We start from the raw sequence: 26,314 nt of genomic DNA, 5'->3' as shown, positions 1-26,314 counted from the left end.
CAGAAACTGAAAGTTCAACTTATCCCAAACTACATTTAGCATCTTTCCTTTAAACTCACTCTTTTTCCTATCTTGGTGAAATTAATCAATCAGGACTTCAGCAGCAGATGACATTAATTAACTTATCATCCTGATTCCACTCCCAACTTCTGGGAATATCATTTACTACCCCGCTGCCTATTTCAAATTTATGACAGCTGTCATATTTTTATAGCCCATGTCTTGACTGTACTAATTGACCCTTGGTACACTTTATGAAATTTGACATGGTGTTTTTTTCCAGGATTTTTAACTTGGGAACCAAAGGAAAATAAGCATAACTTCTAAGATTGATGATGCCATCAGCTGAGCAGCAAAACACACGATGAAGAGAGAATTTTCAGAAGAAAATTGTGAGCTTAGTTTTGAATTTATTGACTTTGAGGTAGCTGTGTAATAACTTTTTGGAAATATTCAACAGGAACTTGCTAAAGTCAATTTGTGAGAGAAGGAAAAAAACAAACCAAAAAAAACATAAAGCAGAGGCAAGAATGTTATTAAACTTATGTGACAAGGCTTAGAGTGTTAATTGAGGGTGTCACTGTTAGTAACACATTTTTTATGTCATTCTCCAAGTGCAAATTCTAACCATTTCGACATTATACTCTGATAAAGCCATAGGTGAGCATCTTAAAGAACGTAAAAAATACATAGGATGTGAAGGTAACTAGACAAATAACCTTGGTTTTGATAAAGATAATTTTTTATCACCACTCAAGTCTAGTTATCCCGAGAACATTTCAGCTCTAATGGTTAATATAGTGGGAGCACTAAGGTTAGACAAAAATTGGAAGGAATATATAAAGTAGCAAAACTTGCTTAATTTTTATTCAAAATCACCATAAGGCACACTGACTGAGCAATATTACTGTGTGATATCACTCTACAAGAATCAAATAGTAAAAATTTCAATTTTGGCTATTCTATTTGAAAAAACTAGAAAGAGACAATGACAAGTAAAAAAATAATAGTGAGGTCTTAAGAAGTACGAAAACATTTGTGTTCCTTTAGTCAAAGGGGAAAAAATAGTCATTTAGTAAAAATTAGGTGACACTTTTGCTATACATAAAAGTTCTGTTTTTTGTTTTTTCCTTTCATAATCAAAACCAGTTATTGAAGTTCTCTGGTGGGTTTTGGAGTTTTTCTGCTTGGTGATATTCAGAAAGAGTCTAAAAAAATGTTATCAAAAAATATTTTAGACATTTACCTGTCTAAAGACAAGCAGATTGAACAGAAGATTTCTCAAGGCCTTTATAGTTTTTTTATCTTATAATTCTATAATTTCATGGTGATCCAAACCACTTTATACTGTCAGTATTCTCCATTTATGTCAACATGAATCAACTCCTGTATTTCATTTCATTCATAAGAGAAGAGCTTGAAAAGCACTTTCAGATAGCAATTTGTACATGATCTGATATATTTTCATGGTTTTTTTAAGCATGAAAGATTTAAAAGAACTATATCCAAGGCTACATTATTCATAAAGGGAAGGTATGAAGCAGCACATCATAAAAGAAATTAAAAGGAAAGCTATAGAATGCTAGTCAAATCCTCTACAGCTTATCGTATTGTCAGATCAAACAGAAGGCCACACTTTGAGGATAGTGCCAGAGGACTATGGAATTCTTCTAGGAGGCACTAAAGACATTTCTTTTCTGCAATAATGAATGAGATCATTTGACACAGCCAGAAAATTTGTTCTAATTTCATTTAGGGCTTAACAAAGTATGTATTGTTAGTTTGCTATAGATTTGTTAGTTTGCTAATGATTTGGATTTTTCCTTATGATTCTCATTGAAAACAAATTGACAAACACAAAAGAACATTTATTAACATTTACTAGAATACTAACCTCCATATGTGTTCATTTCCCTATCTGTACAGTAGGGAATAATAATAGAACCTGCTTCATGTGGCTTTTGAGAGAATTGAGTTTATCTGCTTAAGGACTCATAATAAGTTCTCACTTGTGTTAAAAATATATTATTACTGCAACAACTATTTTAACTGATAACTGTTTAATAAATGAATTCATTTTATGTTTTAATATTGTAGTGTTTGATGTACATATACATATACAAATTATATATAGACATGACATGACATGACATTGAAGTCGCTCAGTCGTGTCCGACTCTTTGCGACCCCATGGACTGTAGCCTACTAGGCTCCTCCATCCATGGAATTTTCCAGGCAAGAGTACTGGAGTGGATTGCTATTTCCTCCTCTAGGAGATCTTCCTGACCCAGAGATCGAACCTGGGTCTCCCACATTATAGGCAGACGCTTTACCGTCTGAGCCACCAGGGAAGTCCAAGAATACTGGAGTGGGTTGCCATTCCCTTCTCCAGGAGATCTTCGGGACTCAGGGATTGAACCCGGGTCTCCCGCACTGTAGGCAGATGCTTTATTGTCTGAGTCACCAGGGAAGTTCTTCAAGGCTATGGAAAGGGTTCAATATACATAATTTTCCACAAATCTTCAGTATGATCAAATTTTCCCGTTAGTTGATTAATTATTGACTCTGATTCTATTGGAAAAAGGGCTTCTATTCTTTTATTACTTGTTAAATAGGAATAGAGATCATATGAATGTCCCCTATATCATTATTTTACCTATATTCATGAACTTCAATTTTCATAATATAAACGAGGAAATGTGAGTTAGGAGAATGGAGACAGTGTTAAAGAAGAAAATCTGTCTTTAACAGTGAAGTTAACTGACAGCTAATAATTGCAAATAAGTGATTTGAAGAATGTTATTATGGTTGTCATTGGGAACATTTAGAGTACTGCAAGTTTATATGCTGAAGATTACCTTGCATGATAGAAGACTTTGATAATGAAGAAGAGAGAATAACCAAGTTAAGGCAGTAATTGCATAACTTATAGGGAGTGGGTTGCAAAACAAGTGGATGTATTTATTTGACTGTGATAGAAGAAGAACATTTTTCACCTTAAAAAATGTAAAAACAAAATGCCCAGAAACATATCTCTTCCGCCTACCTACCTATCATCTACCTCTCTGCATATACATACACATACATGTATGTCATTCATAATGTCTCTCTATATATAACTTCTTCTCTTTCTCTCTAATTCTGTTCTAGCCTTTGAAACGAACTAAAATCTGCAGCTGAAACAAGTTTGAGTTCCTACAAGACTCAGAATAGATCTGGTTTTCACAGATCCGCAGTGTAGAGTACCCTTTATCAGAATTGCTTTTGGGTAGTCTGTAGGGCAGAGATAAGATTTAACGCTTGCATCCTTAAAGATTGCATCGTAAGGATACAAGAACTAATCAGACTTTCCCATCATAGGTTGGTAAATGGTTAAAATATGTGAAAGCAACTTGGTAGACACTTGTGTCCTTTTCTGCCTATAACTACACAAGTCCTTTTAATTTTTTTCTTTTCACTGTCTCTGAATTTTTATCCACTTATCCAACATGCATTGATCGATTCAAGCTGTCATATCTCACTTGGACTATTGCTGTTGTTCTCTTATTGTGTTTTTGCTTCTAATTTCTCCACCAGTGTGATTTCCCCTAAAATATGAACATGATATTTATATAATGACCGACAGGCCTCATAAGATAAAACTCAAGCCTTTAGCATGGTGTATATACACTTAATTATAATAAAGAAATCATTCAGAACCAGCTACATAATTTTGTAAGTCTAGTGAAAAATGAAAATACTAGGTCACTTGTTCATAAATGATTATGAATTTCAAGATAATGAGACAAGCATTTAACCTAACTCAGGATTTTCTGAGCATGAGGCCCGTCACCATTGCAGAAGCAGCGCCCACATGATGCTGACCTTGGTCTCACCATTTGCCACATCATTTTCTAATGTGTCTTCACAAGTACCCTCGAGTCTAGGAATGCCTCAGTAATTAAACATTCTGAACTATTTATTGTTCTTTGCCCTTTCCATGTGTCTGCCATGCCCTTCATCATCTTTTTCTGAAAAGACTTTCTGTCTTGGACCTGGTCAGAAAAATGTCCATCTTCTTTTTATGGACTTAAATCTTCTTTCTTAATATCTGAAAACTTCTCTGAAAAATTTAAGATTTTGATCACTGTTTTCTGGATAACACCATCATACTTAGCATGTACTCAGTTTGTACTTATTACATAATTGCAGAATTTACTTATACATTTTTCTCCAAGCCTAGATCAGCCCCAATAGAAACTGTCTATAGTTTAATTATATTTTAGTGTCTCATGCTTGGTCCAATGCCTGGCATGCATTAAACACTTTGTAAATGTTTTTTGGAGGATTCATATATTATAAAAATGCTAAATATTTTAAAGTAGTGAGCCACTAATATTTGCACTACTTATGAATGTTCTAAGTGTCAACACTTACTATACAATTTTAGGTCCAATTAAAAGTTTGTTTAGGTTGTAGATTTTGAGAGAATTTGAAACTATTTTATATTTGAAGACATTTGGAATCATCAAAATGGAATTTTAAAGTGTTCTATTAGGCAAGTCACGCATAGTCATTTTCAAAACCCACTCTGAATTTATCAATTCTTTTACTCCAACTAGGGAAGGGAAAGCAACTGAGATTTTTATATTTCAACTGATATTTTAATAAACTGCTTCATCTTTATTATTTCTGTTTAAATTCGTTTCTCTGATATTGTATAGATAAATTCCTAGTATAAAGCACATATTATCAGAAATAATGTTTGAACATGAAAAAGAAAAAGTGAAACTATTAGTCACTCAGTAGTTTCCGACTCTTTGCAACATCATAGACTGTAGACCGCTACTCTGTTAATGGTTTCTCTAGGCAAGAATACAGGAGTGGGTTGCTGTTCCCTTCTCCAGGGGATCTTCCATACCCAGGGATCAAACCCACGTCTCTCATTTTGAGGGCAGATTCCTTACCAGCTGAGCCACCAGGGAATAAAGCAATGAGATGTGTCACATGATTATCTTGTAGGCACTTTTCTAGATGTTATAGAAATCAGAAAGACATTTTCTTTGATAGCATCAAAGAAAATGCATCAGTCAAAATGGTGATGATAAATAAAGGAGAGGCATACATTTTTAAACAGGTTATTTTAGAATCATGTGCAAGTTTGATTTAATGAAATATATTTTTAAAATATAGTGGGTAAAATTTGTATTTGCTTATAAATGTCTGTATCCTCCAAAATTTATATGCTGAAATCTTAATACATAAGCTGTGCCCTTTGGGAGGTGCTTCAATCATGAATGTGGAGCCCTCATAAATGGGATTGGTGCTCTTTACTTCTACAGAGCTCCCCATCCCGCCTGTCATGTGAGGACACAGGAAGCTGCAGACTGTGAATCAGGAAGCCGGGCCTCACCAGATATGACAATTACCGCTGTATTAATCTTGGACTTTCCAGCCTCCAGAACTGTGAGGAATACATTTTTATTGTTTATAAGCAAACCACTCTAGAGCACTTTCTGATGGCAGTCCAAATGGGGTAAGTCATCTTCAATCAGTTCAGCCACTCAGTCATGTTCGACTCTTTGCGACCCCATGGACTGTAGCACGCCAGGCCTCCCTGTCCGTCACCAACTCCTAGAGCTTGCTCAAACTCATGTCCAGTGTGTGAGTGTTGCCATCCAGATATCTCATCCTCTGTTGTCCCCTCCTCCTCCTGCCTTCAATCTTTCCCAGCATCAGGGTCTTTTCTGAGTCAGTTCTTTGAATCAGGTGGCCAAAATATTGGAAATTCAGCTTCAGCATCAGTCCTTCCAAATGAGTATTCAGGACTGATTTCCTTTAGGATGTCTGGTTAGATCTCCTTGCTATCCAAGAGACTCTCAAGAGTTTTCTCCAACACCACAGTTCAAAAGCATCAATTCATTGGCACTCAACTTTTTTTTATAGTCCAACTCATACCTTCATACATGACTACTGGAAAAACCATAGCTTTGACTAGATGGACCTTTGTTGGCAAAGTAACATCTGTGTTTTTTAATATGCTGTCTAGGTCATAACTTTTCTTCCAAGGAGCAAGCATCTTTTAATTTCATGGCTGCAGTCACCATCTGCAGTGATTTTGGAGCCCAAGAAAATAAAGTTTCTCACTGTTTCCATTGTTTCCCCATCTATTTGCCATGAAGTGATGGGAGTGGATGCCATGTTTTTTGAATGTTGAGTTTTGAGCCAACTTTTTCACTCTCCTCTTTCACTTTCATCAAGAGGCTCTTTAGTTCTTCTCCGCTTTTTGCCATAAAGTTGGCATCATCTGCATATCTGAGGTTATTGATATTTCTCCCAGCAATCTTGACCCCAGCTTGTGCTTCATCCAGCCCAGAATTTCCCATGATGTACTCTGCATATAAGTCAAATAAGCAGGGTGACAGTATACAGCCTCGATGTACTCCTTTCCCAATTTGGAAACGGTCTGTTGTTCCACGTCCAGTTCTAACTATTGCTTCTTGACCTGCATACAGATTTCTCAGGAAGCAGTTAAGGTGGTCTGGTATTCCCATCTCTTGAAGAATTTTCCACAGTTTGTTGTGAACTACATAGTCAAAGGCTTTGGCATAATCAATAAAGCAGATGTTTTGCTGGTATTCTCTGGCTTTTTCGATGATCCAATGGATGTTGGCAATTTGATCTCTGAGTCCTCTGCCTTTTCTAAATTCAGCTTGGACATCTGGAAGTTCATGGTTCACATACTGTTGAAGCCTGGCTTGGAGAATTTTGAGCCTTACTTTGCTAGTGTGTGAGATGGGTGCAATTGTGCAATAGTTTGAACGTTCTTTGGCATTGCCTTTCTTTGGGATTGGAATGAAAACTGACCTTTTCCGGTTCTGTGGCCACTGCTGAGTTTTCCAAATTTGCTGGCATATTGAGTGCAGCGCTTTCATAGCTTCATCTTTTAGGATTTGAAATAGCTTACCTCCACTAGCTTTTTTTGTAGTGATGCTTCCTAAGACCCACTTGACACCCCACTGCAGGATGTCTGGCTCTATGTGAGTGATCACACCATCATGGTTATCTGAGTTATTAAGATTTTTTTTGTACAGTTCTGTGTATTCTTGCCACCTCTTCTTAATATCTTCTGCTTCTGTTATGTCCATACCATTTCTGTCCTTTATTGAGCCCATCTTTGCATGAGATGTTCCCTTGGTATCTCTAATTTTCTTGAAGAGGCCTCTAATCTTTCCCATTCTATTGTTTTCCTTTATTTCTTTGCATTGATCACTGAGGAAGGTTTTCTTATCTTTCTTACACAGACTATAGAATCTGCCAAAAATAAGCTATGCTTTGCAAACAAATTTAAGATGCTAAATAAAACAGCATTATTAATAGGTTTTAAAAAGCAAACCAAAAATTCCTACTTTTGTTTCAATTTTATACTTAATATAATGAGTCAAATCATGATATTTAATTTAATTATAGGAATTGGGAGTTAAATTATAAGAAATTTTATTTTTAAATTTTTGGTTCTCTAAAATCTAGGTACAAAATTTTTTTGTGTGTCTTTTTATGCTACAAGACCCTAACATCATGAAAGAAAATTCAGTTGTCCAATATAAGTATATCAGCAGAAATTTATGTGAGTAAGCTAGTAGGAAGCTAGGCAATAGGAATAAATAGAGACCCTTATAGAGATTTCAAATGAAGACCTTTACAGTGATTTCAAATGAAGAAAAAATGAATGAATAATTCTTGCTGAAATCCCCAGTTTCTTATGAGTTGGTTTGTTTAATAACTGACTAAAGTATCCTTGAGATGCCTACGAATGCTGCTATAGGAATGGTCCCATTTTCCAAAGCCTGGAATAATTCCATTATGATACAAGGAGTTTTTCACTGTTGTATCCTAGGAAAAAAAAAAGATTATTAAAAATAATTAACCCTATCAATCCTAAGGTTATAAAGCATAAGTTTCATATAAAAATAAATAGAAATAAACAATATGAATCTCTCTTAACATATTTGTTGGTAGAATTTTCACCTAACCAAAATCTATTAAAAATACAATTTATACACAATTTTCTATTAAATAAAACCCTTTCAATATTTATATCTAGAAGTTATTTCTGAATAGAGCTTTTTTTAAGTTTTAAAACAAGAATATGAGGAGAAATTATATTTGAAGTTATAAAGCATTTTTTTTTGCTGAAAAATTTTATACATGTTATTTAGCTTATCATCTTGATACTGATGTTAAAGGAGATTGAACAAGGAGTTATCTGCCCAATTTTTATTACTTGTCAATATTATAAGCTATTATAATAACTGGAAGAGCTTGTATTATAATACATTGTTTAATGTCTCTCTTTGGATCCTCCAAATTAAGAGGGTAACTGTCTGTGGTGCCCCTCCTTAGAAGAGGCTTAGACTTCTCTGTTCCATTGATGCCAGCTATTGCTGCGTAACTTGCTTTGGCTAATAGACTGAGACATGGGGTGTGCATTTCCAAAAAGAAGCTTCATGAGCCATTGGCAATTTCTGACACTATCTCTCTTTAGTCACGTGAGAGCAACACTCTGAGTGTCAGCCAAATGTAGACGAATGTCAATCTATACTAGACAAGTGTGTGAGAAGTGAACCTTTGTTGTTGAGAGTAACCAAGGCCTGGGAATCATTTGTACCATGGCAAAATTTAGCCTAATCTGGAATACCACATTAATATTTAAAAATACATATAATTCTAGATTTAATTTTGTTTATACTGACTTTAGTTTGAAAACAGAGAATAAAATAAAAGCCATGGAAAATAGGTGATATTTATAAGAAAGTGAAAAGGAATAAGTTTGTGCTGAATGCCTAGTCTCATTTAATGCCCACAATAAACATGAAAGATGGGAGCATTTGATTACTTTTCAGTAGAAGACATTAAGGCAGTTTTTAATAAAAATCCTAGTTGACTCTTAGAGTAATGTGAGTAATTACATGTTGCCTAAATATATAATAATAAAATGATGTTTAATTCTTAGAATATAAATACTTTGCACCTATTAAAACATAGAAAATGTCTGTAAAACAACTCTGAAAGCAATGATATTCATGTTAACATTAATTTATTTTGAAAGATACTATAATTAACCTTAAGTTATATCAAGCTTCAGGAAATAAATATGTTATTGTTCTTACAGCATAACTTTTTGTTTTTAGTTCAGTATGCTTTGACTATTTTGTGCAGCCTATTAATTTAATTTTCATACTTCATTTTCATTTGCAGGGCTGAAAAACTTTTTTTCATGTAATATCATTTTATTAGTTACCATTCAATTATTACAAAGAAAAAATTATCAAAAAGGTAAATTTACAAAAGTACTGATAATTAAAATAATACTAATTAAACACAGAGAAAATGAATCTGGGCAGTAAACAGATACTTCAAAGTGGTAATCCAGATAGTTCAGGATGCATTTCTACTATTTTTCTGTTAACATTGATAGTAATAAGAAGTAATAATTGAAGAAAGTAGGGAAAACTACTAGACCATTCAGGTATGACCTAAATCAAATCCTTTATGATTATACAGTGGAAGTGAGAAATAGATTTAAGGGACTACATCTGATAGACAGAGTGCCTGATGAACAATGGAATGAAGTTCGTGACATTGTACAGGAGACAGGGATCAAGACCATCCCCATGGAAAAGAAATGCAAAAAAGCAAAATGGCTGTCTGGGGAGGCCTTACAAATAGCTGTGAAAAGAAGAGAAGCGAAAAGCAAAGGAGAAAAGGAAAGATATAAGCATCTGAATGCAGAGTTTCAAAGAATAGCAAGAAGAGATAAGAAAGCCTTCCTCAGTGATCAATGCAAAGAAATAGAGGAAAACAACAGAATGGGAAAGACTAGAGGTCTCTTCAAGAAAATCAGAGATACTAAAGGAACATTTCATGCAAAGATGGGCTCTATAAAGGACAGAACTGGTATGGACCTAACAGAAGCAGACGATATTAAGAAGAGATGGCAAGAATACACAGAAGAACTGACAAAAAAGATCTTCACGACCCAGGTAATCATGATGGTGTGATCATTGACCTAGAGCCAGACATCCTGGAATATGAGGTCAAGTGGGCCTTAGAAAGTATCACTACGAACAAAGCTAGTGGAGGTGATGGAATTTCAGTTGAGTTTTTTCAAATCCTAAAATATGATGCTGTGAAAGTGCTGCACTCACTATGCCAGCAAATTTGGAAAACTCAGCAGTGGCCACAGGACTGGAAAAAGTCAGTTTTCATTCCAATCCCAAAGAAAGGCAATGCCAAAGAATGCTCAAACTACCACACAATTGCACTCATCTCACACGGCTAGTAAAGTAATGCTTAAAATTCTCCAAGCCAGGCTTCAGCAATACGTGAACCGTGAACTTCCAGATGTTCAAGCTGGTTTTAGAAAAGGCAGAGGAACCAGAGATCAAATTAACAACATCCACTGGATCATGGAAAAAGCAAGAGAATTCCAGAAAAGCATCTATTTCTGCTTTATTGACTATGCCAAAGCCTTTGACTATGTGGATCACAATAAACTGTGGGAAATCCTGAAAGAGATGGGAATACCAGACCACCTGACCTGCCTCTTGAGAAATGTGTATGCAGGTCAGGAAGCAACAGTTAGAACTGGACATGGAACAACAGACTGGTTCCAAATAGGAAAAGGAGTACATGAAGGCTGTATATTGTCACCCTGTTTATTTAACTTCTAAGTAGAGTACATCATGAGAAACGTTGGACTGGAAGAAACACAAACTGGAATCAAGATTGCCGGGAGAAATATCAATAACCTCAGATATGCAGATGACACCACCCTTATGGCAGAAAGTGAAGAGGAACTCAAAAGCCTCTTGATGAAAGTGAAAGTGGAGAGCGAAAAAGTTGGCTTAAGGCTCAACATTCAGAAAACGAAGACCATGGCATCCGGTCCCACCACTTCATTGGAAATAGATGGGGAAACAGTAGAAACAGTGTCAGACTTTATTTTTCTGGGCTCCAAAATCACTACAGATGGTGACTGCAGCCATGAAATTAAAAGATGCTTACTCCTCGGAAGGAAAGTTATGACCAACCTAGATAGCATATTCAAAAGCAGAGACATTACTTTGCCAACAAAGGTCCATCTAGTCAAGGCTATGGTTTTTCCTGTGGTCATGTATGGATGTGAGAGTTGGACTGTGAAGAAGCCTGAGTGCTGAAGAATTGATTCTTTTGAACTGTGGTGTTGGAGAAGACTCTTGAGAATCCCTTGGACTGCAAGGAGATCCAACCAGTCCATTCTGAAGGAGATCAGCCCCGGGATTTCTTTGGAAGGAATGATGCTAAGGCTGAAGCTCCAGTACTTTGGCCACCTCATGTGAAGAGTTGACTCACTGGAAAAGACTGATGCTGGGAGGGATTGGGGACAAGAGGAGAAGGGGACGACAGAGGATGAGATGGCTGGATGGCATCACTGACTCGATGGACGTGGGTCTGGGTGAACTCCGGGAGTTGGTGATGGACAGGGAGGGCTGGCGTGCTGCGATTCATAGGGTCGCAAAGAGGCGGACACGACTGATCTGATCTGATCTGATCTGATCTGAATATATAGAATTACAACAAAAATAAGAGATACTTGATATCACAAATACATCCGTTGTTTCACTGAGATCTGAACTTATGGAAACTAGGGGACAAATGTTACATAAGTTAAAAAATTTCAAATTAGGACTTGGAAATATTAAGTAACCTGTGAGTCATGCAGCTCAAAAATGGTAAAGCCCAGATTTGAATCTGAGTCAATCTTCTCTTTTGTTATCACTAAATTTTTAGATAGAGCATTGTCCTCCTTAAGGTAAATAGTTCAAAACCCCCGCAAAACTTATGATCTGATATTAATGACTGAAAAGTAAAAACGAATAAAATTGCTGACAAAAAATGTAGTAGAATATCAGAGAAATATATTCAGGAATTCTTTCTTGTCAGAAGCTTATATCAATAGAAATATTTTCTTAAAATTAGCATCAAATTTTTTATGATTGCTTATTTATCTTTTATATATATTAATATTTTTGTAAAAATAATTAGAGGTAAATAGAAGATGAAATAAAAGCAAAGAAGACCAATAAAGCCAGGTAAGGGCACAATTCATAGAACACAAAAATAATAACAAAATGAGAACTCTTAATAGAAGTTGGTGCACCTTGGCACCAAACATATTTGACTTCATAGGCAACTAAGTTAAAATGATATTTTGTAAGTTTCATGGCTTACATTTCTGAATAAAGCAAACCTATTCCTCAAGTATAGTTACATCTCCATTGGTATTAAGATATAGCATAAATTAGTAGCAGATTTTTTTTTTTTTTCAGGAAAAAGTAAACTCATTCAATGGTCCTAAAATTTACCCTATCATGCAGCACAAAAAAGTAGCAAATCTTTGATTTTTCTAAAATAAATTTAATCTACTTTGAAAAATTTACCCAGGGCTTACAGGAAATTGAATTCAGTTACTCTTGATATCCTTTCCATTCTTTTCAGAATAGTGCAAATGTCATGAGTCTAATGTAGTTCATGCCTTCGAAGGGGAAGCTGTGTTCTGTGTTCATGGTCACTAATGACATGCTCTGCTTTGAGCCCACCCGAGATGGCACAGTGGTAAAGAACCCATGCTTGACAATGCAGGAGACACGGGCGACCCGGGTTCAGTCCGTGGACTGAGAAGATCTCGTGATGTAGGAAATGGCAACCCACTCTCGTACTCTTGCCTGGAAAATTCCATTGACGGTGGAGCCTGGTGGGCTGCAGTCCACGGGGTCAAAAAGAGTCAGACACGACTGAGCACTTGAAGCACACACAGATGCCCTTTAACCCGGGCTGACCCCATCACTTGTGAGACACCGGTGTCTGGGGCCCACTCTCCCCGGGTCTACCACGCAGTTACTCTCTCTGAAGCAGGTCGCCTCGCTTGGCACTGTTGGGGAGATAGCACACGTCTTCCCTCTCACAGAGCATATAAAATGATTTCACTTGTGACATTTTAGAGAAGCTCTTCAGACACCCCTCTGCACTTTCAGTTTCCACCAACCACGTGGAAACTATTCTCTGTATATTCTCTGGATTCATGATGAATATTTTCCCATTAAATCTCCACTATAAACACAATAGTTGAAAGTTGAAAAAAAAATAGATGCTAGTAACTTTTATTTTATTCTTACTAATTTACTTTGTTAGGAGTACACTTTTTAGAGGGCCAAGTCTTAAGAAAAGTCAGAGTTAGGCTTTGTTGAGTTTTATTGCTGTTATATTAGATTTGGTAATATACTGTATTAACTGTATGTTCAATTTAAGCTATTAAGTTTTAATTGTCAAAAACAGATAAAATGGAAAACTAAAATTTTCTTTCTCCAAAATTAGGGAATTCAAATATGGTCTAAAATGTATTCATTTGTCTTATGCTTTTGTTCTCTCTCTCTGTCTCTTCAATGTAATATAATATGCATAAAACACCATTTTAACCCTTTAGAGACATACAGTTCGGTGGCCTCAGCTACATTCACATTGTTTTGTAACTATCGCCACTGTTCATCTCCAAAAGGTTTTCATCATCCCAAACTGAAATTCTGCATCCACAAAACAGAAACTCCCCACTCTACTCACCCCCGAGCTCCAGATAACTGCTACCCTACCTTCTGCCTTTGTAAATTAAGATGGAATTTGGCTATTCTAGGTACCTCCTGTAGGTGGAATCATATTTGCACTTTTATGTCTAGCTCATTTCACTTAGCATAACGTCTTCAAGTTTCACCCCTGTAGAATATAACAGATCCTCGTTCTCTCTTACAGGACTTTTCTTTATCTGGATACCATGAGCATGTTTAGCAACAAAGCTCAGAAAGGAACTGGAAATAAGGAGCTTAGTGGACAGTAAGTTAAAGCATATCTTTTGTCATGAGAGAGGAAAAAAGAGATAGAAAGAGAGAGGAAAAAAAAAAGAGAGAGAGAAATTTGGGAGAGCTAAAAGATAAAATGCAGAAGCTGATATTACAGAACTTGAATTTTTCCCATTGCACTGGAAAATTAATTTCAATACTTTTCAGCACCTCTTCATTTCAGGTTTACATTAGACACAGGGCTTTTTAAATTTATCGCTTGGTTTGAAAATGGGCAAAAGGTTTGTAACACAGCCTCCCTAGCTAAACTCCTTTTCTCAAATTTTATAAAAACCAGGTTTTTCTATTAAAAATATAGTCATGGGAATCTTGGAAGAAGATGTTATTGTTATAAAATGATGCAACAAGCAGTAAGGACAAAGACTGCCAAGCTAAACACAAAGCGTAAAGTCCATCTGCGTATCCCCACACTCTTGCACATGTATCCCAGTGTGAATTGTCTGTGAGTTTCTGATGACAGAACTTGACCCATTAAACACTCATTCTGAGAAAGACTCAGCTTTCTCCACAAACTGCATTTATATTTCCCAGATGATTACATCTTTTATCAAAAGCAGCAGTTGAGAAATGGGCAAGCTCAACATCAGAAACATAGTCCAGCTTTGACACTTTGACAACCAGTTTCACTTGCAAATGATAAGGGAAAGACAAGGAGAGCAAGGCAGTTGTTGGGATTAGATTCTCAAGAACAACGTTAAGTTCATGTCACGAAAGATGGGGAAAAAAATCAGTGATCATCAGATGGCAAATTGTTTCTCAGGAAATTGAATAGTTTACTTAAAAACTTAGCTTGTGTTTTTATCTTTGAAATACAAGAGTCAAAGAATCAATAAATGTATCACATTCAAGACAAGAATACACAGAATGCATGCATATTATACCCAGAGACATCTGTATATACCTATATATCTGTTTGTGTCAATAAAAATAAACATGTTCTTCAAAAGATGTTTGTAAATTTTTTACACATCTTTCTTACATGTACAAACTTACTATTATAAAAATTATTGGATTTGCAAACATTTTTCCTATTGTAGAGGTTGATTTATCATTTTGTTGATAGTTTCTTTTCTGTGAAGAAGTTTTCTAATTGGTTTCTAAATTTCTATTTCTGGTTTATTTTTGCTTTTGTTGTCTTGGCTTTTGGTATCAAATCCAAAAAAAGTATTGCCAAACTAGCATCAAGGAACTTATCCTACGTTTTCTTCCATTACATACTTTTGGCTCCTTTGCTATAAATTATTTGACCCTGTCTATGTGGCTTAGAGGAGGCTATTATTCTGGTGTGGTGATGCTTGGAAAGAACATCTCAGTTTTATGTTTGTGTTGGTCTTATTGTGGTCAGGAAATACTCAGGGTCGTGCACAGGCACTCAGGTGACGAATGTTTCCCCCGATGCAATGGCCCCCCACTCCAGTACTCTTGCCTGGAAAATCCCATGGACCGAGGAGCCTGGTAGGCTGCAGTCTATGGGGTTGAGAAGAGTCAGACACGACTGAGCGACTTCACTTTCACTTTTTACTTTCATGCATTGGAGAAGGAAATGGCAACCCACTCCAGTGTTCTTGCCTGGAGAATCCCAGGGACAGGGGAGCCTGGTGGGCTGCCGTCTATGGGGTCACACAGAGTCGGACATGACTGAAGCAACTTAGCAGCAGCATGTGGGCTTAAGTTGGAGCTCTCTAGGCTGTTCCATTTATTTATCAGTTTTTATGCCAGTAACATACTTTCCTGCCCTTTGCTTGGGTAGGAAGCTTGACTTCTAAACTGCAATGTGTGCCTATCAATAGATTCAGTTTGTGGCCTGGCTTAGCCTTCTACATGCTGAATCTTGCTTTATATATAATTATTTATCAATTTGTTGCTTCATAATCTATGTCGGTCTGTATCTCTAAATTCAAAGCAAGCAACTAAACAAACAAGAAATGCTGACACATTGAATCCCCACATGGACCTGCAATCCCTACACGGACCTTATGATGTGCTGTCTTCACACTTCAGGACTCATGACAATATGTTCTCCACTGAACATAGTGTGGCCTTCTACCTGAAACTGATTTAGCTCTTCAGCCCCACTGCTCAATTCTTGAACTTTTTATCTTCCTATCACTGATAAATGGACACTAGCCTTGCATATAACATACGCAATTGGTCTATGTAAAATTTCAGTTCAGTTCAGTTCAGTCGTTCAGTCGTGTCCGACTCTTTGCGACCCCATGAATCGCAGCACGCCAGGCCTCCCTGTCCATCACCAACTCCCAGAGTTCACTCAGACTCATGTCCATCTAGTCAGTGATGCCATCCAGCCATCTCATCCTCCATCGTCCCCTTCTCCTCCTGCCCCCAATCCCTCCCAGCATCAGAGTCTTTTCCAATGAGTCAACTCTTCACATGAGGTGGCCAAAGTACTGGAATTTCAGCTTTAGCATCATTCCTTCCAAAGAAATCCCAGGGCTGATCTCCTTCAGAATGGACTGGTGGGATTTAGACAGATGCTATATTATTAGCCGCTGTTTAAAACAACCGTTGGATTACAGTGATCTGAATATTTATCATTATGTTTAGAGTCATGGAAATTGAGAATTAAGGAAAACTCACAGAGCTGTATATATTCAAGATAAGACATTACAATGCATACTGCACAAAATTAACATTAAAGCTCCTTCCACTTTTTTCCATACAAAAGAGAAAAACAAGTGAATTACAACTACTTCCCTTAGGATACTCTGAGTTATATTATGCTACTGCTCTACAAGTTCCACATTATATATTGAGATCAAATAAATGTTAAGCTCTGAAAGGTAAAGTTTCATGATAGTGAGCATCTTTCACATTTATGAAGTGTTACAAAGAGGCGTAGGAAAAGATGGTGGTGTAGGAAGACCCTGGACTCACCTCCTCCCATGAACACACCAAAATTCCAACTACTTATGCTGCAACTATCTCTGAGAATCACTTGAAGTCAACTAGAAAATATGTTCCACAACTGAAAATAAAAAGGACATGCCACAGTGAGATGGGTAGGGAGTGGGGGGCATGGTCTGGCCATGAACCACACTGTCAGTATTGTGACCTCTAGGCAGAAAGGATATCACAGCCTTGAAGGTTGCCTCTGAGGAATGAGAGATTCAAGCCCCAGACCAGACTCCCCAGGCCAAGGGATCTGCACTGGGAAAATGATCTCCCACAATATCTGGCTTTGAAAATCAATGGTACTTGTGTGACCCTGACTACTGGGGAGGCTATAGAAAACTGAGACTCCACTCTTAAAGGGCAAGTGCAAAAACTCTCTATGAATTCCAGTACAGAGGCAACGTTCTGAAAAGTGCCTGGGTCGTTCATAAGGAGGGGCTTACTAGGCGGCACCAGTGGTAAAGAACCCACCTGTCAATGCAGGAGATGTAAGAAGTGTGGGTTCGATCCCAGGTTCGGAAAGATCCCCTGGAGGACGGCATGGCAACCTACTGGAGTATACTTCCTGGGAGAAGCCCATGGACAGAGGAGCCCAGAGGGTACAGTCCTTAGGGTCTCACAGAGCTGGATACAACTGAAGCAACTTAGCGTGTTTAGAGGGCTTCCCTCATAGCTCAGTCGGTAAAGAATCTGCCTGCAATGCAGGAGACCTGGGTTTGATTTCTGGGTTGGGAAGATCCCCTGGAGAAGGAAATGGCAACCCACTCCAGTATTCTTGCCTGGAGAATCCCGTGGACAGAGGAGCCTGGCAGACTACAGTCCATATTGTTGCGCAGAGTCAGACACGACTGAGCAACTAACGCACACAGCACACAGCAGCATGCATACATAAGGAGATTCACTGAATAATTACAGAGTATGTGCCCAAGGAGCAGGGATCTGTTGGAATTCACTCTGGGTACAGAGAAGCTGGTAAGTGCCAGTTTTCATTTGATACTAGTGGTAAGTACCTGTCTGCCAATGCAGGAGACACAAGAGATGCTGGTTCAATCCCTGGGTCAGGAATATCCTCTGGAGAAGGACATAGCAACCCACTCCAGTATTCTTGCCTGAAGAATCCCATGGACAGAGGAGCCTGGCGGGCTACAGTCCATGGGTTGCAGAGTTGGACACGACTGAAGCAACTTAGTATGCATAGCATGTGTGCATGCAATTTTATCTAACTGGCTTGATGCTGGAAGGGGATGCCATTTCTGATTCTACCTATCCAATCTACTGGTGGTCAGCCAAGACTCTCCAAAGCAGCCCATGCCCCACTAGACATAGACTATAATTTTCTGTCCTAGGAATTGTCCAGGCAAGAATACTGGAATAGGTTGTCATTTCCTTCCGCAGGGAATGTTCCCAACCCAGAGACTCAACCCAGATCTCCTACATTGCAGGTGAATTCTTTACTGTCTGAACCTAATGATCAAGGTACTGATCAAACAGGAAGATATAATACTTGTAGACATATATGCACTCAACATAGGAAAATTTAAGTACATAAAACAAATATTAAGAGATTTAAATTGATAGTAACACAATTTTAGGTAATTTTAGCATGCCATTTACATTAATTAATATATCATCCAGCTGGAATATATATATATTTGTTGTTCAGTTGCTCGGTCGAAACCGACTCTTTGCAGTCCCATGGCCTACAGCATGCCAGGTTTCCCTGTCCTTCATTATCTCCCAGAGTTTACTCAAATTCGTGTCCATTGAGTCAATGATGCCATCCAACCATCTCATCCTCTGTTGCCCTTTTCTCCTCCTGCCTTCAATCTTTCCCAGCATCAGGGTCTTATTCAATGAATTGGCTCTTTACTTCAGGTGGTCAAGTATTGGAGCTTCAGTTTCAGCATCAGTCCTTCCAATGAATATTCAGCTTTGATTTCCTTTAGGATAGACTGGTTTGTTCTCCTTGCTGTCCATGGGACTGTGAGAGTATACCCCAGCATCACAATTCAAAAGCATTTGGTGTTAAGCCTTCTTAATGGTCCAGCTCTCATATCTGTATGTATAAGGACTTCCCTGGTGGCTCAGATGGTAAAGAATCTGCCTGCAATGTGGGAAACCTGGGTTTAATCCCTGGTTCAGAAAGATCCCCTAGAGAGGGCAATGGCTACCCTCTCCAGCATCCTTACCTAGAGAATTCTATGGACAGCAAACCTGGTGGGCTACAGTTCTTGGGGTCACAAAGAATTGGACATGACTGAGTGACTAATGCATGCTTTTTTCATAGAAGTATGTATATATATATAAAAACATTCCAGTCCAAAGTAGCAGAATGCATATTCTTTTTGAGTGAATGTGAAACATTCTCCAGGCTCACATGCTAGCAAGCATAGATCATATACCCATATGATCACATACTCGATCACAAAAAAGGTTCAGTAAATTTAAGAAAATTGAAATGATATCAACAATCTTTTCCAATCACAATGCTATGAAACTAGAAATTAGGTACAATAAGAAAACTACAAAAAGCATAAGCGCATGGAGGGTAAACAACACACTATTAAACAAAGAATGAGCCATTGAAGAAATCGGAAGATTAAAAAAAAAAAAACCTGGATATAAGTGAAAATGGACACACATATACACACATCCCATATATGTTGGTATATACATATATGGGATGCAGCAAAAATAGTTCTAAAAGGGAAATTTAGAGTGACAGATATCTACCTCAATAAATAAGGAAAGTCTCAAAAAATACACTAATCTTAACACCATTCTGCTCATCTATAGTGAGATGATATTCACTAAACATACTGAAATCATTTCATGATGTATGAAGTCAAATCATTATTCTGTACACCTTAAACTTATACGGCGGCGTATGTCAATTATATGTAAGTTAAAACTGGAAGAAAAAAACAGATGAATGAACAAAAATGCTGTGATACCTACATGCAAGTGGTTCAGGCATAATAATGGAGGGCATGTTACAATTTGGATGAAGCTCAAAAACACTGTGCTAAGTGAAAGAAGCCAGAGAAAAGGTTACATACTGTATGATTCTACTTACTGAAAATAATGTTAATTCATAGAGACAGAAAGCAAATGAGTGACTGCTGGAGGATAGGAGAAAGAGGAGATTGGGGATATAACTGCTTGGTAGATATGAGGTTTCCTTTTGAGATGTTGAAAATAATTTAGAAATTGTGGCTGCATAATATCAATATTATGAATGTACTAAATCCCACTGAATTGTTCTCTTTAAAATATTTAATTTTAAGTTATGTGATTTTCACCTCAATAGAAACTAGATATAAAAAGTGCTAAATGGAATTGCATCAAAAATAACAAATTATCTTAATATAACTAGGATTTTAGGTTTAGTCTTCAACAAGATAATAAAGCAAATTCCATGAAGTCAAAGAAAACACTGTTAGATGTACCTTTTTTCTATCTCATCTGCCTATTTCTTTTCCTTTGCAGCATCCTTTAGAGAACTTCTCACACATTATGCATACACTTGTGTCCATATTTCTATAATTATGTATCTCCCATAAAAGTGATCCAGAAGATCCATAAAAGAAGTGACTGTTTATACCTTGCTATTTTCTTTCTTTCTTTTTTTTTTTTAACATTTCATAAGATTTTGATTATCCAGATATCAACTTTCATCATTTAACTAATGCTTACTGAAGTCTTCCCTATATGCCATTCTGTGCTTAGTTCTGGACATACATATGTAAACAAGAGATCTTCAAGAAATCTAAAATCTACAGCAGGAAATGAACAGAAGTAAAATGTCAGATAATGAGACAATGTTCTCAAAAAAAGTTGAGCAAGGGGTGTTAAAAAAAAAAAAAAGCTTCAATTCTCCTTTTAAAAGCTTTAAACACAGTTCAGAGAATTAATGGTTAATATTTCCTTTAATAATAATTTCAATGGGAAGAATAAGAAAATATCGATTTTACAATAAAAAGATAAACTTTGGTATAATAGCAAAAGAAAAATATTTTCACTTCTTAATAACATATTCCGTATTAGTCATGAAGACTAGCCTGAGGTAACAGGTCAATTAATATGATAATTTGATACTTAAAGACTTAGGCATAACAAGTGAAATTTAATTTTGTAATCTCATGGTAATCATTTAGGGTCCAGAAGAGAGCAACACAATAATTAAAAGAAACAGCATTTATGAAGGGAATTGAAGGAACTAATGAAATATAACCTAGAAAAGAGAAGAATAAGTGATATTTAATTTTGCTTGAAGAGATGTAGTATAGATACAATGTTAGGGGTCAAAGAACTAGGGCAAATGCTGATTTAAATATGTGTCAATTATCAAAAATACATATGCAAGTAGGGCATTTGAACACTGACATTTACATGAAATTTTCTCCCTACAGAATTATACATTTTTTGGCTCTGGACTTACAGACAGGAAAAAATTTACATTAGTTATAACATAAATGAGTGAGAAATTTTTGCACTTTCTTTGTATTTTGGGGAGTAACTTTTTGGGGTTTTTTGAGTTGTGTTTTTTTTTGGTACAATTTGGAATATACTAAATTGTGTCCATTGTGTCTCTTATTGAAAGCAATAAGCATTAATAGTCTTTGATTAATCTGAAATGCTTGTGAACTATAAAGATTGATTTTAAAAAGTCTAAACAACTGTAACCAACACCATTAATAATTTACTATGTCCACTGAAATGGCGCTACAGCTCCTGTCCACTGCACCGCTTTCCCAAAATGTATAAAACCACTTAACCCGTGTAAATTATACTTGTGGACCAAAGACCATGACTTGGACTACTATTTCTGCAACCTATTGAATATTTACGTTAAAAATTTAAACACAGCTTAAAATCTAATAAGGAGCCATTATTCCAGATATTTTGAAATGCAATTTTATTCTAATTTTTGTAGTGTTTCATCTACTTTAGGTCATTTACTTTAGATTTCTGCTCTGACTCACAGTTCTATTTCAATTCATAATTATTAACATTTTATTATTTATTCCAAATAGAACAAAATAATTTCAAAATTACCTTTTGAAAATAAATTGAAAATTAACCAAACCAAAACAAAACAAAACAAAATGCAAATCTCTATCCTGAGAATAAATTTGAGTGAAGTACATAAGTTGGAATTGTTATTATATCATTTTTATTTCAAACTACTGAAGGATTCAATATTTTAAATCTAAAATTGAAAACTGAAAAGGCATTAGAAAGTAATCTGTCAAATTATTCTTTTCTCACTTCTATATTCAAGTTTACTTTAAGTATTTATTATTTTCATATGCATTTAATGCTATTCTGTATTTTATTGTTTCTATTCATGAGTCCCTTAAATTAAAAAAAAAGAGGGATACACATGTATAAAACACTTAGAAAATAATATTTCAGTATATAAACAATTATTCCCCAAATTTCTACATTTCACTTGATCTTCCATAATAGTGTTTAGTGGCTACCTTACCTCTCAGGAGGTGGGGTAGAATTGTTGCAGGAAGGCGGACCCCTTCCCAGCCGGAAACTGGATTCTTGTCTAACACTCGGAAATCTCCATCATAAAACAAGTCATGCAAATGGTTACTATAGTGCCTGGCCAGGGTGGGCAGTTTCAATCAGTGTGCTTCCCCTAACAGAATGACTCACCCAGTCTAGGTAGAATGGCTCCTTTTCTCATTATCACTTTCTTTACTCTCTGGAAATTCTTAAAGCCACCTTCCTGGACCTAGTGTTTAAGTCAGATTTGTGTAAGTTAAATGGGAACCTCACAAACACAGTAGCAAATAAATAGAATGTATTAAAGAAAAGGAAAGTACAAAGCTCTCAGCATAGACACTGAGTGGGGATAAAGAGTCCCCCAAAGGTGGGTCTTAGAGCAGTTTATATCCTTACCAGTTTTAATCTGTACAGTTTTGGTTGGCTCCTGTTCTTAAAATATGTCATTTCTAATCAGTCAGTTTGGAGAAAGAAATGGCAGCCCATTCCAGTATTCTTGCCTGGAGAATCCTGTGGACAGGAGCCTGGCAGGCTGCAGTGCGTGGGGTCGCCAAAGAGTTGGACAGGACTGAAGCCACTAAACAATAATCAGTATAAAGGTCATAATGTTTAACTTAACATCCTTATGGCTTCTCTTGATCTTCAGATTAACCTCCACCCTTGTTCATGACCCCTGTCCATTTTACAATGGACCAGGTATGTGGGTTAAAGATTAATGATCATCAGTAGTTTTTCCCTCAGGCATATGGAACAGAAATTAATTGCTCAGTTCACTTCAGTTCAGTTGCTCAGTCATGTCCAACATTTTGTGACCCCATGAATTGCAGCGCGCCAGGCCTCCCTGTCCAACACCAACTCCCGGAGTTCACTCAGACTCACGTGCATCGTCAGTGATGCCATCCAGCCATCTCGTCCTCTGTCATCCCCTTCTCCTCCTGCCCCCAATCCCTCCCAGCATCAGAGTCTTTTCCAGTGAGTCAACCCTTCGCATGAGGTGGCCAAAGTACTGGAGTTTCAGCTTTAGCATCATTCCTTCCAAAGAAATCCCAGGGCTGATCTCCTTCAGAATGGACTGGTTGGATCTCCTTGCAGTTCAAGGGATTCTCAAGAGTCTTCTCCAACACCACAGTTCAAAAGCATCAATTCTTCGGTGCTCAGCTTTCTTCACAGTCCACTCTCACATCCATGCATGACCACAGGAAAAACCATAGCCTTGACTAGACGGACCTTTGTTGGCAAAGTAATGTCTCTACTTTTGAATATGCTATCTAGGTTGGTCATAACTTTCCTTCCAAGGAGTAAGCGTCTTTTAATTTCATGGCTGCAGTCACCATCTGCAGTGATTTTGGAACACAAAAAATAAAGTCTGACACTGTTTCCACTGTTTCCGCATCTATTTCCCATGAAGTGATGGGACCAGATGCCATGATCTTCGTTTTCTGAATGTTGAACTTTAAGCCAACTTTTTCACTCTCCACTTTCACTTTCATCAAGAGGCTTTTGAGTTCCTCTTCACTTTCTGCCATAAGGGTGGTGTCATCTGCATATCTGAGGTTATTGATATTTCTCCCAGCAATCTTGATTCCAGCTTGTGCTTCTTCCAGCCCAGCGTTTCTCATGATGTACTCTGCATAGAAGTTAAATAAGCAGGGTGACAATATACAGTCTTGACATACTCCTTTTCCTATTTGGAACCAGTCTGTTGTTCCATGTCCAGTTCTAACTGTTGCTGCTCTTCCCTAGATCTGAGTGCTGATAATTTATCAGACCCAAATTCCAGGAATTCTGGACAAAGGGTATAGCTTTAGATTAATGGATCGAGATATTCATTGAAAACAAGACTCAGAGGTCCTATAGAGTCCTATACTGACTGCCTGGTAATTTCGACCTCACAAGCACCAAATCTCACACACATCAGGAACTTCTCATGTGTTAGGGCCAGTTCCTGTCCCATGAGAGTCAAATGGGTACATCTCTTTCCAACTGCATGAACAGTGACATCATGTTTGGAGCTGGAAATTGGCTATGACGAGATTATTTGCACCATGAAAACAGTTTTTGTTTCTTTGTTTTGAGAGGGAGAGGAATAGTTTACTTAACATTGATTAACACACCATTGTGTTGTCATTCGGAGAAGGCAATGGCACCCCACTCCAGTGTTCTTGCCTGGAGAATCCCAGGGACTGGGGAGCCTGGTGGGCTGCCGTTTCTGGGGTCGCACAAAGTTGGACACGACTGAAGCGACTTAGCAGCGGCAGCAGCAGCAGTGTTGTCATTCAGTCACTAAGGTGTGTCTATCTCTTTGGGACCCGGTGGACTGTACCACACCTCTGTCCTCCATATGTCCCAGAGTTTGCTCAAATTCATGTCTGTTGTGTCAGTGATGCTAACTAACCATCTCATTCTCTGCCACCTACTCCTCCTTTACCTTAAGTCTTTCCCAGCATCAAGGTCTTTTCCAAGGTGTTGGCTTTTCACATCAGATGGCTAAAGTTTTGGAGCTTCAGCTTCAATGACAGTCCTTCCAGTGAATATTCAGGACTGATTTCCTTTAGGATTGACTGGTTAGATATCCTTGCAGTCAAAGGGACTCTCAAGAGTCTTCTCCAACACCACAGTTCAAAAGCATCAGTTCTTTGGTGCTCAGTCTTCTTTATGATCCATCTCTCACATTCATACATGACTACTAGAAAACCATAGCTTTGACTGGACAGACCTTTGTTGACAAAGTGGCATCTCTGCTTTTTAATATGCTGTCTAGCTTTGTCATAACTTTCCTTCCAAGGAGCAAGAGTCTTTTCATTTCATGACTGTGGTCACCATCTGCAGTGATTCTGAAGCCCAAGAAAATCAAATCAGTCATCACTTTGACTTTTTCCCCTTCTATTTGCCATGAAGCGATGGGACTGGATGCCATGATCTTAATTTTTTGAATGTTGAACTTCCAGCCAGCTTTTTCACTTTTCTCTTTTACCCTTATGAAGAGGTTCTTTAGTTCCTCGTCACTTTCTGCCATTAAAGTGATATCATCTGCATATCTGAGGTTGTTGATATTGCCTAGCAATCTTGATTCCAGTTTGTGATTCATCTCTTTTCAGTATGAAAAGGCCAAAAAATATGAATCACACCATTGTGTACAGCTATGCATTGGTCCATACAATTTCCAGTTGGTTTTTAGCTCCAGTTTTATAACTCAACAACAACAAAAATATATAGAATACATACATTTCTAGCTATAGGGCTAGAAAGCATAGTTCACAGTCTCTTCTTGTTAGTGTAAGTATGAGGTCTATAAACTATTAATATGAAATCTGATGTTCCCATTGTCACAGAATTTTTTTTTTAAGGCCTAGGTGTTAGGTAGTTAAAATAGGAGAAAGGAGTTGAAAATGGCAGTGGGTAAAAGACGAAGAAAGGAAAAACTCGTGAAAATGGAACAAAAGAAGATCCATGGACTGGAGTGATAACCTCTTGTGAAACAAAGACGTCCCCTTCTTGGCCAGCCCAATTTGCATCAGGCTCAGGGAGGAAGGAGACAAACATATAAAAGGAGGAAGCCAAGACAGATTGAGGCCTCTCCTTTGGGGTTGGCTTGCCCTCACCCCTCAAGGGTGTCTTATCCTTTCCTTGATGAATACAACTGAGTTGTAATCGACCTGTAACACTGATCCTCTGTTTCAAATCTTTGCTGTGGCGATTCAGAACCAAGGAAATTACACAGTCCCCCAACATAGGAGTTCCAATATAGAAAGGAAATCAAGGTGAGCCATGACTACTCCTTGGCTCTGTAACAGAAATCTTGCCAGGACCTATCATCAAATGTTAAGTAATAGCACATGTTTAACAAGAATTCTTGTGACAGATGAACTTGCAAGCAATCTATATTTAAGGACTTGAGAAAACAGCAACAACTTCAGGGACAACTCTGTGAATAGCGTTCCTTAAATTGT

At 37.3% G+C, this 26,314-nt stretch overlaps 1 protein-coding gene across 1 annotated transcript in view; it reads right to left on the bottom strand.

Annotated features, from left to right (window-relative positions):
* Positions 1-7,583: 7,583 nt before the first annotated feature.
* The window catches only part of CNBD1 (cyclic nucleotide binding domain containing 1), an 89,846-nt gene continuing 71,115 nt past the window's right edge, over positions 7,584-26,314 (bottom strand). The window contains exon 4 of the mRNA XM_086335859.1: positions 7,584-7,872. Within this exon, the coding sequence (XP_086191985.1) occupies positions 7,756-7,872 (117 nt within the window). The 3' untranslated portion in view covers positions 7,584-7,755. The remainder of the gene's footprint in view (positions 7,873-26,314) is intronic.

This window comes from Bos grunniens, chromosome 14 (genome assembly GCF_055505025.1).
Source record: "Bos grunniens cultivar Pamir isolate PY7600 chromosome 14, Bosgru_T2T1.0, whole genome shotgun sequence".
Classification (NCBI taxonomy): Eukaryota; Metazoa; Chordata; class Mammalia; order Artiodactyla; family Bovidae; genus Bos; species Bos grunniens.
Note: the sequence above shows the minus strand (reverse complement) of the source record. Positions and strands in the feature narration are given on the sequence as shown.